General features: G+C 33.5%; 1 protein-coding gene across 2 annotated transcripts in view; it reads right to left on the minus strand.

Moving 5' to 3' along the window:
• The window catches only part of LOC118194543 (superoxide dismutase [Cu-Zn]-like), a 41,106-nt gene extending 19,273 nt beyond the window's left edge, over positions 1-21,833 (minus strand). The window contains exon 1 of one of the 2 annotated variants that reach the window (XM_035365683.2): positions 21,658-21,833. In XM_035365683.2, the coding sequence (XP_035221574.1) occupies positions 21,658-21,810 (153 nt within the window). In that variant the 5' untranslated portion in view covers positions 21,811-21,833. Of the gene's footprint in view, positions 1-9,767; positions 10,015-21,657 lie in introns of those variants that run through there. The other variant, XM_035365682.2, reaches the window with a different exon arrangement.
• Between the last annotated feature and the right edge of the window lie 436 nt (positions 21,834-22,269).

The raw sequence follows: 22,269 nt of genomic DNA on the forward strand, positions 1-22,269 counted from the left end.
TAGTAGAAAGCTAACAATATAAAATTACTACTATAGCGTTACAAAATTACATCAGAATATTTAAAAAGCTGAAAAACAAGCTATTGAAAATCCCAGACATCACACAGTTTGAAACTGGATGAAAACAAACATTCTCAGTTTTCAAAGTTCATTTTACAGACTGTTCTACTGAATAATATCGAAACTGAATTTCTCATTGAAATAATTTAATTCAAATGATTTGTTTTATACCGTTGTTAAGAAAATTGTTTTTTAGCGTTACCTGCTTCTTGTCAGGGGAAGAAAAAAAAAAAAAAAAAAAAAAAGCCGAAAATTGTTCCAACGATTGCTAATACAAAAACAAAGCAAAAGACGAAACTATTCTTTTTATTTATTTATGTAAATTGAAAAACACCTATCATTTTTAAATATATTTAAAACACCAAAAATTCTTTCAGATGTTAGTAATTGCTATATAGGTGGCTAATTTCCTTATAAGTACTATATGTCTTTTCCAGAAAATTGCAGTGTTCTCTTCCTTTAAAGAAATGTAAATTATTATATGAATTCTGAATTCACAATTTGGAAACTAAGTTTCTGGCACATTAGACGCAAGTATTACAAAAACAAATATTTCACGTACTGTTGTCCCTCAGAGTCTCAACACATAGACGTGATTCAGAACGTTCTAGTTAGACGTAACTCAAAACATTCTAGTTTAACGTGATTTGGAACGTTCTTTGCATGTTATACAGAAGTGTTAACAGTACAAGTATTTGACGTGCTATTGCTCGCTATAAACCTGTAATCTATAGACGATATTCAGAACGTCTGCCCAAACGTTAAGAGAACGTTCTGCTAGCACGTTATAGAAACTTTCATAGAACGTTCTAGGAACGTTATATAAAATTGCTACTAGTACCACATTTTGACGTCCATTAATGACCTACCTCTTACAGACGTAATTCAGAACGTTTTGCCTGAACGTTAAAGAAATGTTCTGCTAGAACATTGAAAGAACGTTCTACTAGAAGATTAACGAAGCTTCCATATAACGTTCAAGGGACGTTTTATAAAATTGATAGTAACATCATTTTTTGACGTTCTACTGCCCGTTATTGAACTGTAACATATTGGCATGACTCACCACGTTCTGCCAGAACGTTAAAGGAACGTTCTGTTAGAACGTTAGAACATTCATAGAACGTTATAAAAAACTGATAGTAGTACCACTTTTGACGTACTACTGTCCGTCATAGAACTGGAATGCATAGACGTTGCTCAGAACGTTCAGGTAAATGTGGCAAAAACGTTGTACTAGAACGTTAATGACACGCTGTATGAAAGAGTTACAAACACAAGTATTTGACGTGTTATTGCCGTCTTAGAACTGTAACATATAGAGGGCATTTTAAACGTTCTGCTTGAACGTTCCCGACCCGTTTGTGAAGCACTTGCATTGAACGTTCTCGTGCTAGTTGGGTTGGCTCTACATTCATATGCAGATCAATGCGTTTTAAATTATAGAAAATCATTTTAATGCCTAATAACATTATAGGAACACCAACTTTGATTTCAGTTTCACCACCCTGTCCAGAAGCATACGAATTTAATTAGCATTCATGAGGAAGCAATGGGCATCAAGAATTATAGCAGCTACAAATGCAAATAATAGCAAGGATAACCCGTTGATGGAAATTCCCACGACTTTAGTCTATACCTACAGTATATACAAGTAGTCTTTCTATACCTACAGTAGATTTTAAAATGGATTAAACAAGTGTAGGAAGATGTTTCAACTCACAAAGCTGAAGCACGCAATTTAGTAACAATTTTAAATTAATTTTAAATTAATTATTATTAATAATTTTAAATTAATTATCATGTTAAACTACTTGTATATTATTCAAATAAAAGGAGAAGCGAAAACACATAAATAAATTAACAAACTTTAATTCTACTTTATGTAGAAAAAAGAAAAAGCGATGCGAATCAAGATGGGAGTTCCAAAATATCGGAAAGCTTAAAAATATTTGCAGTTTCACTGTATTAACCTGAAAAACTGAAAAAAGCCGGCGAAATTTGAAACCCAAACAGCTGTCTTGCACTGTCAACCTCGGAGCAGCTCCTGAGTGCAGCAAATGTGACCTCCTTACTAGTTACCATGTCTTGAAAGAAGCGCCGCAGGCAGAATTATAACGCAATATTCAAAGAAACAAAGGAAAAGTGCGGTCTTTGCAACCTTCCTGCATCGAAAACGCAGTCCTCACAGCACTCAGAAATTACATATTTCCTGTACTTTACCGTTTGTTTCAATCGGGTGATATACTGCATGGCCTGAATATTCTTTGAGTAGGTTACTAATGTTTTCGCCGCTTGCACGTGATAAACCAGTTGCTTGGGAAAGAAATCCTTCCAGTAATGTGTGCCACTCATTACCTTAGGCATTTTAAAAAGGGGAAAAGTTAGTGAAAAACAACCCTATTTTGTTAATTTGATAGAATGGAATAACGCTTAATGATGCTAGAAGAAACTTCCGCTTTCACTTCACGACAGGTTAAGGATGCAAGGTCACCTTCATTTCTTATCAATATTAAATTCCGTTTTGATAAGTTGTAGACCAGATGATGCAAGCTTCCAGCCATAGTAAAGGTTTTCCTCCGAGAGGAGGATTTAAATGCAAATTAATTGGCAACTAAATTTTAAAATATAATGCGATTAATATAGTATTAATATATATAAAGTATATTAGGTATTAATGTAAATTATATATTACATTATATATATATGTAGTATATTAGACAGCAATATATGTAAAAAGGAATTAAACCCTGGCATTTTGAGTTCTGTAATTAAAACCACTGTCTTTGAATGTACTTTGCTCGATCGTTCGCAAAAATATCTTATTCAGCGAATGGCATCAATTAGATTGTTTTCTTACTGATCAGACCTTCCAGCTACGCCTAACTTTTAACGCTATCAGACCTACTAGCTACCCTCAACTGCAAATAGAAAGAAACATTTACGGAAATGTTCGAAAAATTACGGAAATTTTCGAAATTTTCGCATTCGAAAAACCCTACGTGAAGACCTCTCAGAAGTACACTTATCCAAATTTATCTTTGCAATACCCCACTTTGATATTCTATGAAATATCCAATCGATATAATCCATTTTTGCACGGAATGTGTGAAAAACAAGCCTAATTAGAATTATACAATTAAAAGTGATCAAACGGTTTCTGATATGCGAATCAAGATGTTAACTCATCTAACGGTGAAACAAGCGCTCTGCACAATGTTAATTATCTGAGTGAATTTCTGCAGTAGAGCGTTTGATTTCAGACTCAATACGGTTTGCTACGGCTCCAAAATATCATTTGTAAAAATCTTTGAACTAGCGAATCATCGTCCGTTTAGAAGCAGGGCAGACAATCATGAAAGCAATGAGATTTCAAGACAGATAGTCTCTACGGTATGGAAACAATTTCGGAAATTTGGAACTGTTGCAAGGATGCTTGGAATAGGTCACAATGGAATAATAACTGTTTCTCCAAGTCGATATTTGACAGTAACTGCCCGTCGTAACAGGAAGTCAGTTAAGTTCAGAGCTTGTAGCCGGAACTGTTGTATCGCCGGAAAATTTATATACGTCAGGGAAAACCAAAGGTATACATTTCACCGTCTTCGCAGCAAAAGAATGACCGTTTTAATTCATGCAAAGAATATCAGAACTGGAGTGAACCTCAATGTTTCTCCAATCTCCATGTTCTCTTTACTGATCTGTTGAAACTTAATGTACTGTAATATGTACGGCTTAGTAATGTCATATAATAATGATACGAGTGTGTTGTAACCCTCCTGGTCGATAATAATCGGTCTCATGGTTAACGCAGCACACCCAACACATATTAAAAAAATTAATAAATGTCGACGCTTAGTTTAGCATCTGATTCTGAACTTGTTTACCTCTGGAGCAGTCAGGAACGCGAGATTTTCCTTCAAATATTATAAAACACATACGTTTAGGTAATGCAGGTATGATGGTACGGGGAGGAACAATGATAGAAGGACGTACGCCCCTATATGTTTTCAATAGCAGATCCATGACTGGCCAGAAAATATCCGCATCAGATTTGATCAGGATCCCATGACAAACAGGCTAATATGGAATCGATATATCCAAAAGGACCATACTGCACGCCATGCAGAATCTTAGCGGCCTTGGCTACTAACTCCCGACAGCACAGGTATATTGACTTCTGGGCATTGCAGCATCATTCGTTATGTACCCTCACTCACAAGCTTGGTCCGTGCATAGGATGACAAATGTCTCCACGAATAGTGCGACGACGTCTGCAACATAACGGACTGTCAGAACGGTGGTCATTGTTGCCACTTACATGATGTTGTATCAGAGACAAACGCACCTATACTTTTGCGACCAACGTGACACTGTGACCACGTGACACAACGTGGTCACAGGAGAGGAACCATCTCTTCTTTTTACACAAATCTCTGTTCTGCGTACAGCATCACGATGGACGTCATACGTGCAAAGTACCTGCCGTGGTGATATGGGGTGTAACCGGCTACATATTTCCATCACATCTTGTTTGCATAGTCGGTAATGGAGACAGCCGCCGTTACATTTCTGACGTATTAGCGTCCGTGGCTGTGCCCTATCTTCGAGAGCTGCATGACATCATCTTTCAATAACATAATGCACGACCCGTTTTGCCCGTGCTATCTTGACCTCCTCGATAAAGAGGGTGTTCAAATGTTGTCTGACTAGACCATTTTCCAGATCTCTCACACAATGAGAACATTTTAATAATTGGTTGCGAGAGACTCCCACGCCAGAATTTGCTAACTACTATAATTGATGAACTCTGGCATAGACTTGAAGCCGCATTGAATGAAGTACCCGTATCTGTCATCCAAGCTCAGTTCGACTGAAAGCCCAGCCGAATTAGGGCCACTGTTGCCTCCAGAAATGACAACTCTGGATACTAAATTCTGCTTGCTATATATTTCGAACGACCTTCAAATTTAATCATGTCTTCTTCCATTATAGTTCACAAAATGAGTAAAACAAATTGGAGAAGAACAAGCTTTAGGTTCACTATTTTTGGGTTTTCATTATTTTTGGAAAAATAATTCAATATTTAATATAAAAGAAATGCTTAATTACGTGCCATACCTTAGACATAAACGAAGTCGAAAATCTTAAAATTAGCTAATAAATAAAATTTTACATCTTTCGTGTATAAACGAGTTATATGGACCCCTGAAGGGTTCCATTTGTCTATCATAGCTCACAAAATGAATAAAAAAAATTGGTGGAGAACAAGTTTTCGGACATTTTTGGAAGAATAATTCAATATTTAATATAAAAGAAATGCTTAATTACGTGCCATACCTTAGACATAAACGAAGTCGAAAATCTTAAATTTAGCTAATAAATAAAATTTTATGCCTTTCGTGTATAAACGAGAAAGCAGTGGTAAAAAAATGTATTGGGACACACAAACGTATTAAAAAGGAAACTCCATAAGAACTGCTCTAATAATGCATTGGACCTCCATTTTTTTAAGAATTCACTGGCTTCTAGGCAGAGATTTCGTAAAATTTTGACTGAGATTTACTGTTTTTCCCTCTCACATCGTGAGTTTTCCTCTAAGTACATTTCTTTTTTCAATTCTGCCTTATTTTTTTTCAAGCTAGACAAATTTGAATTAATTTTATCTTGCAAATGATCCCAAATATGCTCAAGAGGAGTGAAGTCTGGATTAAAGCGTTTTGATTACATGGGATAGATAAACATGAGCAATTTGCTTCCTTTCACCGTTTTTGATAAAGTTTCAATACGATAATAAGCCCAGTTCTGGTGAGCTGTGTTTCAAAACGTATTCAAATGCAGAAAATTATTAATTTTACAATCAATAAAATATAGAATTTAAATGCTACAGACATTCATACAGCCTAAGACCACTAGGCTACATCCACCATATTTTACTGATGGAGTAAGATTCTTCACTCTAAGTTCAGTATTCGGTTTTCATTATAGTTTTAATCACTGCCAACATATTAAATTTACTTTCATCTACAAATATAGCCGAATTACAAATATTTTGATGCTTTTTAATACAGTTCTTAGTGAAATGTAATCATGCTCTTCGATTCGTATTAATGAGAAATAGTTTTCTTCCAGCTATTCGGCCAAAAACGTTAAATTTTCTTAAAATATTTTTAACAGTTTCTGCATTCCTAGATTTGCTAAATATTCGCGGAGCTCTTAAGTTTAATCTGACTTCACTAGTTCTAAGATTCTAAGTAACGTTTCCAAAGATCCACTTCTCTTCGAGTTCAGTGAATCTCCTTGAATACTTCGTTCGTGGGTTTTTTTTTTTTTTTTTTTTTTTTTTTTTTTTCAAGCAAATTTGTTTTACAACATTTCAGAATTAAATTCAACAATAGATATTATTTCAAATTCAATAGTTCAGCTAATTTCTTCTCAGACTTTTCACAATTCCAATAAAAAATTGTAAATTTTCTCGCATCAGAAGTCTCAATTTCTTCGCGCCAAGTTAACCCATAGAATAGCTCCTAAATCTTACACTGTATCTTTGCCAGGTTTTAAAATCTTTCTTTCATGTGTTTTACCAGAAACGCCAGCTAGAACTGGCTCTTCATAACATTTGTACAACAATGCTCAATACTTTAATTTCATATATAAGAGCAGGGTACTTAAAACATCTCATTTATTCATTAGTTATATTCAACATTATTCGTAATAGATTTAGCATGGTATTTAGACACAGAAAGCAATGCAATAGATTAAGTTTTGGAGTAATAGTTAAATTTTAATCACTAAATGTTTGGAAGTTTCTTATCCCCAGTATTTTTTATGAGTCCCAGTATGTACAATAAAATAAGATTCTTCCATTTGTTGTCATTTCTGGTGTAGGAATTTTAATGACTTGCAGTGTAATTTTAATACTGGAGGGAACCGACGAAAGTACAGATAGACAGAAAGTACAGACAGAGAAAGTACAGATAAAATGATAACGTGATGTACATCATATATGTGCATTTGTTAATAAAACAGAGCGGCAAGGATCTTACAATTCTGTTAGATGCATATATCGTCAAAAATTGAATAACTTGCTTCAATTTTACAAAATCGGTTGTCTAGAATGTTTGTAAAATGAAAGTTTGCATGATTTGTTTTCTGTGAAATATGAGACAATTCCCTTCTAATAAACATAAACATCTAATTATTAATGCACGAAAAAGAAGTGAACAATGCGGTGATAACATATCAAAGCCACTGCAATGAATCAGTTGTTCTGAAGACACTAATATTTCACGAAAAATGAACAATAAGTATACAGCCTAGAAGTGAATATTAGCCATATTTTCTTACAAACGGAGCAATATAATAATATAATAACATAGGGAAACAACATCGAATAATTAGCTTTGCTAATATATAATGCATTAAATGTTTATAATTATTAATTTATGATAAAAAAAATACATTTAATTGTAAGTACGTGCAAAATATTTTTATTTAAATCTACAATTTAAGGTGAGGCTCATATCTTTATCACACCAGCATAGCCTCTAACTATATATATTAGCATATATAATGGTTCACAAATTACGATAAGCTGCATATCTCAATAAATAATAAAAACATAAGAATAATATATGAAAATGTTATGTATGGTATATTTACTTCGTTCCGAATGAACAGACCATTTTTAAGGGCATAAATTAACTACAGAAATGGAAGCCTTTGATGAGAATTTTCATTCAAAAACTAAAACGCTTGTAGAAACATTATGTGATTTTTGGAAGCAGGCAAGGTGAAAAATTTGCAATCTCCTTCGCCTGGAATCGAACAACGGACCTCTGAAATACCGGCTCAGCGTGCAGACCACCACACCACAAAGGCACGCCAAGAAGGTGGGAGAAATACCTTATATGCATTTGTGTCAAACTAATGAAATTTTCATGGAATCAGCTCGTTCTGCTGCCGAACCTTGAACAAATTGAAAAACAGTGTTTAGAAGCTTTTCCTACAAAGCCACTAGCAAGTATCATTATCTGTTTTTCTGATTGAAACAACAGGAATACATAAATGGATAGATAAAAATAAGTTTCATGTGATGAATATAATCCTTTAGAGACCAGACTAATGTACAGTTACAAAACAGATATAAATGTCAGTTTTTTGCGCTTCTTTAATATGTAAAATCTCAGACATTGTAATCCATAATTTTAAGAATTTTAAGACATAAAGTACTTTTTTTTTTTTTTTTTTTTTTTTTTTTTTTTTTTTTTTTCACAGAAGGTCTATTAATTTCGTTTCGGCATTTTGTGTCGATTCACTTCCTGCGTTGATTCACTGTTCAAACTGTTGCCACCAACTATTATAGCCCTGTATTATATTTAAAGAAATTAAATAATGAAGAATCTACATAAATGTATGTATGTTTCTCGCATTGTGATAAAACAACGGTACCTAGAGCCATCCAATTTTGAAAACGTAATGCTCCAGCGAATATAGGCATCTGGAAGCCGTAATTTGGAATTTGTTTTATTATCTATTTCATATTTTGTCAGACATTAAAAAAATTTTTATTAAGAAATTCAACGATTTCAAAGCGAGCGTTGTTATAAAAGAACGATATCTAGAGCCATCAAATTTTGAATAACGTAATTTTCCACCGAATATGGACATCTGCCCTAATTTAGAATTTAAAATTTGTTTTATTATTGACTTCATATTTTGTAACACTTTAACGAATTTTTGATTAACACACTTAACGATTTCAAAGCGAGCAGTAACACTGTACGAAAAAAAAAAAATCTGAAATGTTTTCAGATTTTAAATTACGTCCAGATGGGGCGTTTTTTAACATTTTGTATGTTACCTTTCTTTATTAAATATCATGTTCCTCGCACTTAAACCATAAGATCCAGTGCAACAGCAATATCGCAAAATAGTTTTAAAACGAGCATATCTTTAGAATTTCCGATACAGAGACTCACGCGCTGGAGATAAAAATGTTTTTTCTGCACAACGTTGCCATTGCTCGCTTTGAAATCCTTGAGTTTGTTAATCAAAAATTCGTCAAAGTTTTAAAAAATAGGAAATCGATCATAAAACAAATTTCAAATTTCAAATTTGGTCTTCCACATGCTCATATTCGTTGGAGGATTACGTTATTCAAAATTCGATGACACTATGTACCGTTATTTTATGACAATGTGAGAAATATACATACATTTACGCAGATTTTCATTATTTAATTTCTTCAAATATAATGCAGGACTCTAACATTTTATGGCAACAGTTTGAAAAGTGAACCGACATTTATCCGTCCGACGCAAAATGCCAAAACGAAACTAATAGTCCTTCGGGATTCAAATCCCTTTGGACTAAAAAAGAACACTTTTATCTCTAGTGCGCGAGATTGTGTATAGCAAATGCTCATTTCAAAATTTTTGCGATATTGTTGTTGCATTGAATTTTATAGTTTAAGTGCGAAGAACATGTTATTTAATAAATAAACGTAACACACAAAACGTTAAAAAAACGCCCCTCTGCGCATAATGTAAAATCTGAAGGCATTCAGATTTTTTTTATTTTTGTTTTTTATTTATCTTTTCTGTTTAGCGGATCTGCCACTTCATGGTTACAAACATGTCCAATGCTTTCTTTCTTTTTTCTTTTTCCCCAGTTTTGAAACTAATTTATAAAAATAAATAACTCACTTGATATTTCAAAGTAATCGCTCCTGATACTGTTCTGTTATGCATCCTGCAAATGGCGCTTTTGATATTACAATCATCTTGTCCTTTAGATCGAGTCGCTTGTTCTATAGGCAAGGCTGCTTTCGAAGTTGCCCACAAAACTGTGAAGCAAAAGAATATGACGGAGGGAAAATTACACGGAGCCATCCTGCGAAAAGGTTTCAGAAAATAACCCGCTTCGAGATTAGTGGTTCATGCGTCGTTCGGAGCTCACTGATTATTTGAAGAAAGCACGTGACGGTCAGTCAAGTAAGAACGGAAATTTATTCGACAGGATATTAAAAAACAAAAAAGCGGCGATTTCTATTTTATGCTTTTCTTTTGTTTGTTCCTTTTTGTTACAGTGTTTTTTTTTTTTTTTATTCAGACAGGTTTTTCAAGGTGTCCACTATTGGCGCAATGAGAGGTAATAGTTGATGTTTCTTTTGACATTGTCACAGAAGGGTGGAAAGAGAACTTAATTATTGGCATCAAAAGCATTTATCAGAGGAATTATATACAATTGCAGAGAGAAATGAAAAAGATCCAAATTCGTCGTATTTATAGTCCAAAGGGGCAATTTGCCCAGAATTATTAACTTCGTTTTGGCATTTTGCTTTGATTTACTACAAGCGTTGTTTCACTTTCAAAATGTTGCCACCAAATATTATCGCCCTGTATTATATTTAAAGAAATTAAATGATGAAGAATCTGCATAAATGTATGCATTTTTCTCGGATTGTGATAAAACAACGGTACTTAAAGCCATCGAATTTTGAATAACGTAAACCTCCTGCTAGTATGGGCATCTGGAAGCCCAAATTTGGAATTTGTTTTGTTATCGATTTCATTTTTTGAAAACCTTGACGAATTTTTGATTAACAAACTCAAGGATTTCAAAGCGAACGATGGCAACGCTGTACAGAAAAAATATTTTTATCTCCAGAGCGCGAGACTGTGTATTGGGAATTCTAAAGATAAGCTCATTTTAAAATTATTTCGCGATATTGCTCTTAAACTGAATTTCATGGTTCAACTGCAAAGAACATGATATTTAATAAATAAAGGTAACACACAAAATCGCCCCTTTGGATGCACTTTATAATCTAAAACCTTTCAGAATTTTTTTGGAGGGGGCACAAAATTCAAAATACAGTTTGCAAAGTCTTGTAATACTTGCGGCCGCTTTCTTTTCTCAACAATCATACATTTTATCTTTAACTTAAAAAAAATTTTTTTATACAATACACTCCCGATTATCCGCAGAATTGGTTGGCGCGGCCGCCGCGGATAACAAAAATCGCGGATAATCCGAAAAAAGCTAAAAACGGGTATAGCAAAAGAGAAAACAGTCATTCCAACTTTGAAAAATCGTTTTATGTACAATAAAACGTAAAATAAACAGCAGGAAATGTTTAACTAACGCTTAATATTTTAGTATATCACTCAAAACTAACCTAAAATGCATTTTGTTAATGAAAACAGAAAAGTGCTTTGTACTTACGAGAGGCGTCGAGGATACAGAAAAATTAAAACATATGTACTGTTTTAATACTGTAATGTATTATGTAATTACGAAAGCATAACTGTAAAACTACACCTTTTAGAAAAAATCAGTCATTTGTGTTTGCTTCTTGCTTTGGATGCATTTTCTCTTGATCCGAGATTGCATTTTTCGTAGCATAAGTTTCTCGGCCAACTCCGCGTTGTCTTGTTCTTCTAAATAGCTCAGCAGTCCGTCGACTTATTGCAAAGCCGCTTCGTGAGTCTTCCGCATCTGCACAGTGGGCTCTTCTTCGTCTTCACTTCGCTCTCCTTCATTCTCGATCTCTTCCCTTGCTTTCTTCACAATTTCATCATCTGTCAAGCGTTCGAAGCCAGGTTCGTTGACGTCACACTTAATGTTTTCAGCATCGACGCTCTCATCACCCGGAACTGTTTTCACCATATCGTGGTTCACCATATCGAGTTGCCGTGGGCGTGTCTACATCTTCATTCTCTTCTTCACAATTCAAAGGGGTTAGGTTGTTGTTGGCTTCAACATTAGGCATGAGTTTTCTCCATGATTTTATGAGGGTTGACGGTTTTACTGAGTCCCATTAAGATGCAATATCGTAAATGCTGTTCAAGATTGTGTAGTATTTCCAAAACTCTTTCAGATCATAACCTTCTTCAATTTTGGTCATTAGCAGCTTGGTTCGGTATGTTCTCTTCATTGTTGCAATGACTCCTTGGTCCATGGGTTGGATTAGCGCAGTAACGTTTGGGGGTAGAAAGGGAGAAACTTTGCAAAAATTTGTCCATCAGAAGACTTTGGCACGCTTGTTGCTGGGTGAGAAGGTGCGTTGACGATCAATAGCACAGCTTTATCAGGCAGGTTTTTCGATTTAAGATGTTTACGCACTTGAAGAACAAAGATTTTTTCGAACCAAATTTTCTATCCTTGTGCTTTTGAAAGATCTCGGTTTTTTTTTTTTTTTACTTTCCAATGACAACAAGTCTAAGTTTATGTCCACCGGTGGCGTTACTGCAAGACATGATAGTGATCCTTTCCTTGCTGCTTTTAGGACCCGCCGCTTTACCTTCACTTTCAGATGCTAAAGTGGGAGTGGGAAGACATTCTCACAAAAGTCCCGATTCGTCGGCATTGTAAATTTGTTCAAAAGGTAGCTCTTCTTTTAAAACAAATTCTTCAAATTCATGGTGGAAATCGTCGGCTGCTTGTTGGTCTCCACTAAGTTTCTCCCCATGAAGTCCAATTTCTCGAACTTATTTCTCGCTGCTTAAAGTCAACCAGCCAAAAGACGCATCAAAATTTCCTTTCAGGCCTAACAACTCAAAAAAGGTTTTTGCCTTCGCCGCAAAGAACGAACTTGAGCTAACCACTCTGTCAATGCCTTTGCGCAATCGTTAACACAACCTTCTTTCGTTTTCCTGACATTTTAAATCGGTAACGAAAAACACAAAACCAAAAAGTACAAGCACTGAACACAATAAAAGATAAGAAATTAACTCCGACCGGTTTGCAAACACTATCAGGCTTAAACTAACAACGGTGAGTAGGAAGAAAGTGAACGTGTCAGTAAGATTAAGACGAGAGAGGGAGGTGGAGCGGGCACTGCAAGGATGAACAAGAAATCACTTACTCATCAGAGGGGAAGGTTCCGAGAAGGCCTCTGATATTTTTGCCATAAATAAGCACGATGTTTAGCAAATTTAACGTTTCGCTCAGTTTTGTGAACATTTTTATTTTCTTTGCTTTACGCTTGTAAAAAGAAAGGAAAAAAAAAAACACTTTGTGCAGCAGGCGCGGATAATCCGTTCCGCGCATAATCCGCCCGCGGATAATCGGGAGTCTACTGTATTTTATATCCGTAAATTCAGAACTCTCACGAAAAAGTGTTCAAGTACTCTCTTCTTTATTGTGTCTGGAGTTGGAGCTAATTTTTAAAATATTTTGTTCAAATACTCAAAATACACATGTTCGTTCCAGTACTTTTTCACCAAGATATGTAGATAAACTTGAATAAGTTATAATTACCAAGATCAGCTTAGGTAACTCCTTTGGCAATTATAATTTCGCTACCAGTTCAGAAGGAGTTTTAAAATATTCCAATATAGGCAATCATACAGTCTGATACAGGGTACTATTAAAAAAGCGTTAAATTATTAAATGTTATTGATAAAAATTTATATATGTGATGTAGCCGTTCCTCAATAGACACTAATGCCGGCTAGCTTTAAAAGGATTTATTAACAGAGCACACAGGAACGGTTACAAACAAAAGAAATATATATAAAAATGAAACATAAACGAAATGGAACATCAAACATTGAGAATAACATAACATAGTATGCTATCATCATGGCGGCTGGAGGTCGACTGACGTTTTTTCATATCGCCACGAGATGGCGTTTAAATAAAATAGTTCGGTTACAATTCATGAGTTCATGGCATGAATAAAATAGTTCAATTACACTTAAATAGGTCTGTTACATATATATATATTTTTCTTTCTGAGGAAAAACTATTACACATTTACATCTCTATAAGAAACACCTATGTTGTTTTGCTCCCCTTTTGAATAGAATATTAAATTTTCATTCCTGCATTTCAATAAATTACACGATTTTCATTAAAAGATGGTTTAGTTTTCATCAAACAAACTGGACGATAAAGTAAAAATTAATTCATTCGTTGGCTAAAAATCAGGTCTAAACACTATCATCGCATTATAAATCGCAATTCATAGGACCAAAAACTGTAAACATGATGTAGGGATTGTTTTAATTTCATTAGAGTTATTTTTAATTTTGAAACCTTTTCCTTTATTCTCTTGTTTCCTACCTCCTACCTCCTGCCAGAGTGAGTTTTTAGCTTCGTGTCTTATGTAAATGAGGCAGAACCATTATTTAATGGGAAGTTCAGTCGCTTCCGTAGAAGAGCTCGGAACATCTCAGTAAAGCGTGTTTTGTATTCTGCATATGTCGTTGCTTTAAGCCTATTTTGCTACGTCCCGGCCGTATAAGCATTCTGTACTGCGCACGTGCATAGGGAAAATTCCATACTTGTAACTGGATATACTAACCGATGAAATCATTTTCTCTTGTGGCGTAAATGACGTTTAGACAGGATTTTTAAGGTTTTATTTTCGATGAATGACGCGCATGAGCGGCACGGAAGTGTGAAAATTATTTTGTTTTCTTTGAAACGAAACAATTTAGCTGCAGCGTTCTGCAGATGGGTTCCTGTTTCCTGGAATCATAGAATTATAGAATCTTTCAAAGATGTTGTTAATTTCAAAGATGCTGTTAATAGACCTATTCCTTTCATATTGCAGAAAATATTTCATTTGCAAATTATACCCGTGTTAATGTTCATGTCATTTCTAATATTCTGTCGCCTTAAATGAAAGAGGTAAAAATGCTCATTCAGAATTGTCGCTGAATTTAATACGCGTGTATATATAAGAAAAGAAACTTCCTTCTCTGACAAATACTATTTTTCAAAGGTAGAAAAGACATTACTTATTAAAAAATGAGTATTATTCAATTTAAAATATGTATCTCTATTTCTCTTCCAAGTCTATATTAGTGTAACTTCAAAAATAAATTTTATTTTTTCAGACTGATTATAAATGTTGTGAATTCACTGTGTCCTATGTTAGCTCCCAACGTCGTTTTGCTATTTCCGAAAATTTACTTCTCTCATGCTCTCGGAGATGGCATGTGCAGAGAATGGATACTTAATGGACATGAAATAATGAATTAATAATTATAATAATGAATTAATTAATAATCTTAGTATGAAGAGTTTTAAATTGCGAATACCAGTATTAAAAATCTCTGGACTTAATACACATTTACGGAGTTACCACAAGAAGAAATAATGCTTTTTCTGTCTAGGGGGGAAAACACTACATATTTATATTAAATTCACCCCATTGCACAGTCGTAAGAGTAATCTCATAGCAACAAAAATGCAACGTAACAAATAAGTAATAACCTTTTTGGTACTGCTATCAAAATGGAAACGAATAGTATGGAGGTGTACCCTCGAGCTCAAGCAAAGTCAAGATCTTCTTAAGCTTAGAGGAAATGATATCATCGGAAGCCATATGCAATCACGAGGAGGGATTTTTCCCTATGTGCGTGGCGCGGTACAGAATGCTTATATGCACCTGGCCGTAGCCTTACGTGCCTGTTAAGAGGTTATCACACATGGCTACAGTCCCTGTTAGACCCAACGACTTCATATAATAGGTAGACGGCTCACCCACAGAGAATTCGTCTGCTAGGATGTCTCCAACATATACCACGTGACTTAAGCTCTTGGCGCTCTTGGGGAGTGATAGCTTAGGCTGTTTATCGCCAGTTTGGCGTGCTTCTGATATGGCTAGTAGTGCTTTTTTTTTCCGTTTGCTGGCAGTCGGCAGACAACGGCCTCGAATTAGGTTATTCGATTTTTTACAATTATTTTTGGATATAACTTAACCCCTTTTTTCCTGAATATTTTATCTATATTTTTAATAATCGCTTTAAATTATTTGCGCCATTATTTAAAATGTTTAAGTTAAATAATTTTAGGAAGAAAATCTAAAATAAATAATAAAAAATTGAGAGGAAACTTTAATTTTGAATAATGTTTAAAACTTAATTGCACTACTGTTATAATATTTGAGAAGGTAAAAAAATCTCGTTTATTTTTAATGCATTCCATCCTAAAGAGAAAAGAAAATCACATTGTATGTATTTATGCTATTCATGAAATATATACTTACAGGCTGTTAACTTTCAGCTGGAACTATAAACTATTACTATTCAAAGTTATAATATAGTTTATGATACAAAAAGATAAAGATAAAGATAATATAAATTTTTTAAAAAAAAGTTAGCTTGTAAAACCATAGAAATCTTTATAGATATATAAAGAATGTGATATTTACTTTTAAAAAATCAATACATAAAACAGTGTAAATAAAATACAAACTACAAATTAAAAATACATGCTTTTATTTTAACAACAGGGCTTTAATGAAACTGACTGTTTCACAGAAAAGAAAAAAAAAAAAAAAAAAAAGCTTTTATGAATAGAAAGTAAAAACTAGTAAAGATATAATGATGAAAGCCTCATTCAAACCTGCAAAAGTTCACTCAGATATAGTTTTGATGGGTTTTTTTTTTTTTTTACAAACTATATATATATACTGTTTGTATGCAACAAAAAGTTAAGGCCTGTTTTCAAGAATTTTTTTTTTTTTAAATTTAACTCCTACTAAATATCTTAACACACACGTAATCTTCATTATAAATTAAAGAAAATTCTATAGTTATGATATATTTATGTTGCTAAAAAATAGTTTTAAAGGTAAAGGTTTTTAAAAAATCTTAAATTAAACAAATATTACTATGAAAGCAAAAACTCTGCAATCAAATATTGAAGTGATTAGTTTATAAATAGGTGGCACTTTTAAGTATACGCAATCTGTTGACATTAACGAGTTAATACCATTTTATTCCTTATAATGTTTGGTAAGTTCGAATTCACTGCCACTTTATTCCTGCTTTACCAAATCATTCTTATGCATTAGCTAAATTTTAAAAAATTAGGATTTATTCATGCATTATTAGCTAATATACTAGTATACAAATTTTCAGCTCATTTATAGATTTTGAATTAGCTTTTCTTTTTTTTTTTTTTTAACAAAGTAAACATATCGCACAATCTTATCTCAATAATTTAATAATAATAGCATTTTTTTTTTTTTTTTTTTTTTTTTAAATCGCAGGCAGTACTTGTTTATGCAACCAAAACGCGTACGATTTGGCGAAAAAAGGTTAGCGCCAATTGGCGCAGCTTTTTATTTCAACGGAGTACACGGAAAAAGAACATAAAATGCAATTATTTGTAAAAGGTGATTCCAGTAAATAATGTCACAGTATTTATTACATTTTGATGCTATTAATACATGCTGAAAATGTCATATACAGCGGCAATTTTCTTATGCAATATGGCTGAAACTTTCGAACCAATTCAACAGAGATAGTAAAATGACAAAAATACTGGAAATAAATTAATGAATCATGCAGTTTTAACTTAGCTATGAAAGGTTACAGGTCCCCCTTTTACAAAACTTTCTTTACATCCATAGGCGCTGCAGCGGATAACCATTTTTTATTAAATTTTATGTGACCAAGCAGAGCAGGCGTCTTTCATCCCATAGAAATGAATGTAAAGTATTTCCGGACTTTCGGAATTCGACCAGCAGTCACGTGACACTAATGTTGGAACCAGTCGGAGGTTGCTATAAGCTCTCTACCAGTATATATCTCGTTGGTTAGACCGGACTTTTCTGAGAAATGAGATTCTGGTAGCACTGGTTTAAACTGGAGGATTCCTAGAAAAAAGAGCCCCGCCTGAAGCGAAGTCCCACCTAGCTACGGAAGCAATGTTGCGGCTAAGCGGGATTTTTCAAACTTCACCGAAAATGTCTCGGGTCCCGAGCAGAGACAACCAATCAGACGAAAGTTCTGCTTCTGAAGGATCACGTGATCCCGATTTGAGCGATAATCGATTACTGTTTGGCGTTCAAGTCTTTGTAGTAAGTGAAAAACAGTTAAAAAAGTTTAAAAAGGAATAGGCCGTTTATAATGAACCGACGCAAAATGCTGTTTTGAGGTTAATAGCCCTTTTGGGGTACGCTCCTTTGCGCTAACAAGTACCGTTTAAATTATCCTTCTCCACAAAATAATCTTTTTCCAATACATCATCTTTTTGTCTAAAATGTTCTTCTATAAACGCTGTAAGATATTTCTATAAGAAACGAGTTTACATATTATGAAATGCAAAATTTTAGCTAATATTTTTGTCTTCGTATATTTCAGTTAAATGGAAGCTGCAGCTTTAATTTTTTGTTTTTAGTTAAAAAGAAACACGTTAGTCTTCAGACTTTTCCATCAGAATTACGGAAAACCCGTATAAAATCAATGTTAATACAGCTAAGATTACAGATAAGGTATTTTCTTCCTCCTTTCTGCATGCCTTCGTGTTGTAACGGTAGCACACTCGGCGCGTATTCGAGAGGTCCCCTTTCGAGTCCCGGCGAGGGCATTGCTTATTTTTCATGATCACCAGCTTCAGAAAGAAACCTGACTCTAGAGTGGAGCCCGAACTAAAAGCTGATGGGCAATAATTCGTCACCACCATGATTTGTCATTTGGGTCCCCTAATCCCAAGTCGCCCTTTAAAAAAGGAAGTATATAAGATATTTTCTTCCTCCTTTGTGCACGCCTTCGTGAGCACACTCGGCGCATATTAGAGGGGTCCAAGTTCGAGTCCCGGCTAGGGCATTGCTCATTTTTCACGTTTCTCGTATCAAAAATACCTAATGACTCTACAAGAGCATAATTTTGTTTTCCGACCCGAAACTGATTGTATACAAATATACAAGGTTTTCAAAAAGACTGCATGAATAAATTTGTAGAGCCGTTTAGAATTTAGCAGAGCGAGAAAGAGGAAAAATCAACCTTTCCAGGTTTGAAACTCCAAAGTTTCCGATTTCCAAACGGATGTGCCTCCAATTACGCCATGAAAGCATTCAATATGGAGGGAGAAAATTCTTTACATTCTCTCCCACTGACAGGATGACTGAGAAAAAGGGAACCCAGTCACCAAAACCTGGTAGTGATGAATTGTCGTACACCAACATTTTAGTTCGCGTATTACTTATAAAATCGTTAATTTTTTTCAAAGCAGAAAACCTGACGGCTAGCCGACCTCCCGATTTCTGGCCGAACGTGCTTCCAGTTACACCGCGAAGACATACGGTAAGTAAGGAGAAAATTCCTTACAAATATCTGCTGAACGCTTGGCAGTATGCTCTTGGTTTCATCTTAAAATATTAGTCACTTTATTAGCCAAAATATTAGTATACTTTTAATTACTATTTTTTATCACATGACTTTTTTTTTCCGCAAAACTCTAAATTTCCACACGTTTTCTGCATTAAGTTCCAATAATTAAATCTGTTCTTATTACAGTAAACTTTTTTAGTTTAATGAGTTTAAATGATGGGATAAAAGATCATTTATATATGTCAAAAAATTGTTAAGCCTTATACAAATATCTCAGCAATGTTAAACCTTATACATTTTATTACATAATATCTATTACCGCGTTGTTAGGAAATACTCCTATAATCCTGTTAGAAAATTCTTCATTACATTTTAGTCAAAATGGCAATTACCCTCGAAATACGATTCTCTACTCATAAACCACATTAAAAGCTTTTTTCAAAAAAAGCCCTTATAAGCGACAATTACAATCTAAACCATTTAATATGTTGGATATTTTTAATTCATTTTTTTTTTCAAGTGATAAATCCTTAAAAATCTGACTTTACATTAAATTATAGTTGTGATTTATCTCACTTGTTTTATCAAATCAGAACAAATCTATGAATTTTACCATGGTAAGGAGTGAAAGACTGAGTCTAACTCTGACCGTGAGCACCATATAGAATAAGAGTTAAATTATCCCAGCTCCGTCTCAATTTTGATGGAGACAGTGTTGCCACTTTTCAAAATTGCTGACACTTTAAAATTAAAATTCAAAATAGCGTTTTACGTTATTACGTTTTTCGTTATTACGTTTTTCGTTATTACGTTTTTATTTACCATAAATTCACTTTTTTCTATTTATTTATTTAGAGCGAGACAAATATAAATACTTTTTCACTATTATATTTATTTCCTTACTTTTCTAATATTTTTTATTATTTTTCATTAAATTTATTTATTTATTCATGTATTATTATAAATATTGAATTAATTCATTTTTAAATTAATAAAATGCTTTGTCTGCTTTTCCTTTCAAAAAAAAACTGATAAACCTTTAAAACTTCCTTGCCTATTCAATTATACACATTTTTTTTGCTGCACTTCATTTAAACTTATTTCATCCAGTCATTCTAACTAATTAACCTGTCTTTCAAGGCAACTTGATAATAGCATCAAAAACTGAAAATTTTGAAATTAAATACTTTAGTCAATTTTTGTCGAACGGGAGTCAAACACCTTTATTTTTTCAAAAAAGTATAAAACTTTCCCAAATATAAGCATAAGAATCGGAAGTCTACAAAAGTTAGATATCGCTATTTGTCAAAACTTAATTCTTTTTTTAATCTGACATTGCCAAAACATGAATATTTTCGTCATTCAAAACACTTCTGCAATTGGCAGAGTGACTAGGACCAATGACTGCGAAAACAATATTCGGGTACGGAATTTTTAAGCCTGGTAAAGGGATGGGTAGTATGTATAGGGGAAAGAATCAGACTGCCGAATGAGTGTCCACAATTGATGATGAAGATATTATCTAGTAATTTTCTTTCAAGGTTAAATCCTTTATGAAAATTATCTCCTGCCATGAGGTACAGTAGCTGAAACGGGTAGTAAGAAATAAAGAATTTCATAATTATTTACGTGCAAATATAAACGAAGTTTACAATTTTATTTGCAAACAAGAAATTTTTTGTGTGCATAATAGAAAATTGCAACACATAAAAGAAAGCGAATAAGTTGTTATTATTTATTTTCAAGTTTTTGTCTCTCTTGGTACTTTTTCGTATATTTCGTTCAAGTAAGCTGTTTAATGGTTACTTCAGCATATTTATTTCGTTTTTTTTTTTTTTTTTTTTTTTTTTTTTTTTATTTTATTTTATTTTATTTTATTTTATTTTTTATTATTTTTTATTTACAGACACGTTTATGTTTCAAAAGGATTTAGGCTAGCGCCACACTAGGGCTAAAAATATTTAAAAACAGCCACATTAAGGCTAAATATATTTAAAACTATCTTTAGAATTTCTGATAGTATCGCGCGCTGGCGATAAAAATGTTTTATTCCTTACAGTGCCATTGCTCGCTTTGAAATTATTGAGTTTTTTAATCAAAAATTCGTTAAAGTTCTACAAAATCTGAAATAGGCAATAAAACAAATTCCAAAATCCAAATTCGGGCTTCCAGATGCCCATATTCGGGTGAAAGACTATGTTATTTAAAATTTGATGGCTCTATAGGTACCGTTGTTTTTTCACAGTGCGAGAAACATACATGAATCCATGTAGATTCTTCATTATTTAGTTTCTTTAAATATAATATGGGATGATAATATTTGGTGGCAACAGTTTGAAACGTATTTCGGACATTTAAACTGATTCGACGCAAAATACCGTTTAAAGATTCTTCTTTACTAAAGTCCATTTGTGCTAAAAAAATACGGAATATCATAATATATTTAAAATTCCCGTTTATTTATACAGTTTAATAAGCCTGAATTAAATGTGCGGAGAATCAAGAGTAATTTACCTACCATTTGTGAGAAATTAATGATGCCTTCAATATTTCCATTAGATATCACGCATTTTGCTTCTTTGGGTTCGCCTCTGTAGCCACCAAACGTAGCATTCGCCGAAACCACAAGAAGAACGAAGCATGCAAAAAGGAATCCGCCATTCATTGCCATCTTTACACGTTTAATGCCCGAGATAGAATAACAATAACTTCACGGCATAATTGTTTTTATCAACTAGACAACCAATGATAAGCAGCGCCGGAAGTACGTCATCAAATGCATCGTTCAGCAGTTGAAAAGTGCCGATTCGGAAGATTGAAAGGAGAGAAAAGTGTGTTTTCATGCGTTCCTCGATTCACAGCTGGTCAAATTTTTACCTAATTCTTGCTCGTAGTTTAAAAAGCGCAGTGACTCTTGTACTCAACTCATGCAATCTTATTTTAGACTAGCTCGATTATTTTATTTCGGAGAAGAAAAGGGGAGTTTATTCTCACTTTTATGTAATTCAACCTTTTTTAATGGATGGGTATTTCTAAACAAATCTTGCAGTTCGGGATGCAAAAAAAAAAAAAAAATAAAATAAAATAAAATAAAATAAAAATAAAAATAAAAATAAAAAAAAAATAAAAA

This window comes from Stegodyphus dumicola, chromosome 5 (genome assembly GCF_044657685.1).
Source record: "Stegodyphus dumicola isolate Sdum_Otavi_A_Nest chromosome 5, ASM4465768v1".
In the NCBI taxonomy this organism is placed as follows: Eukaryota; Metazoa; Arthropoda; class Arachnida; order Araneae; family Eresidae; genus Stegodyphus; species Stegodyphus dumicola.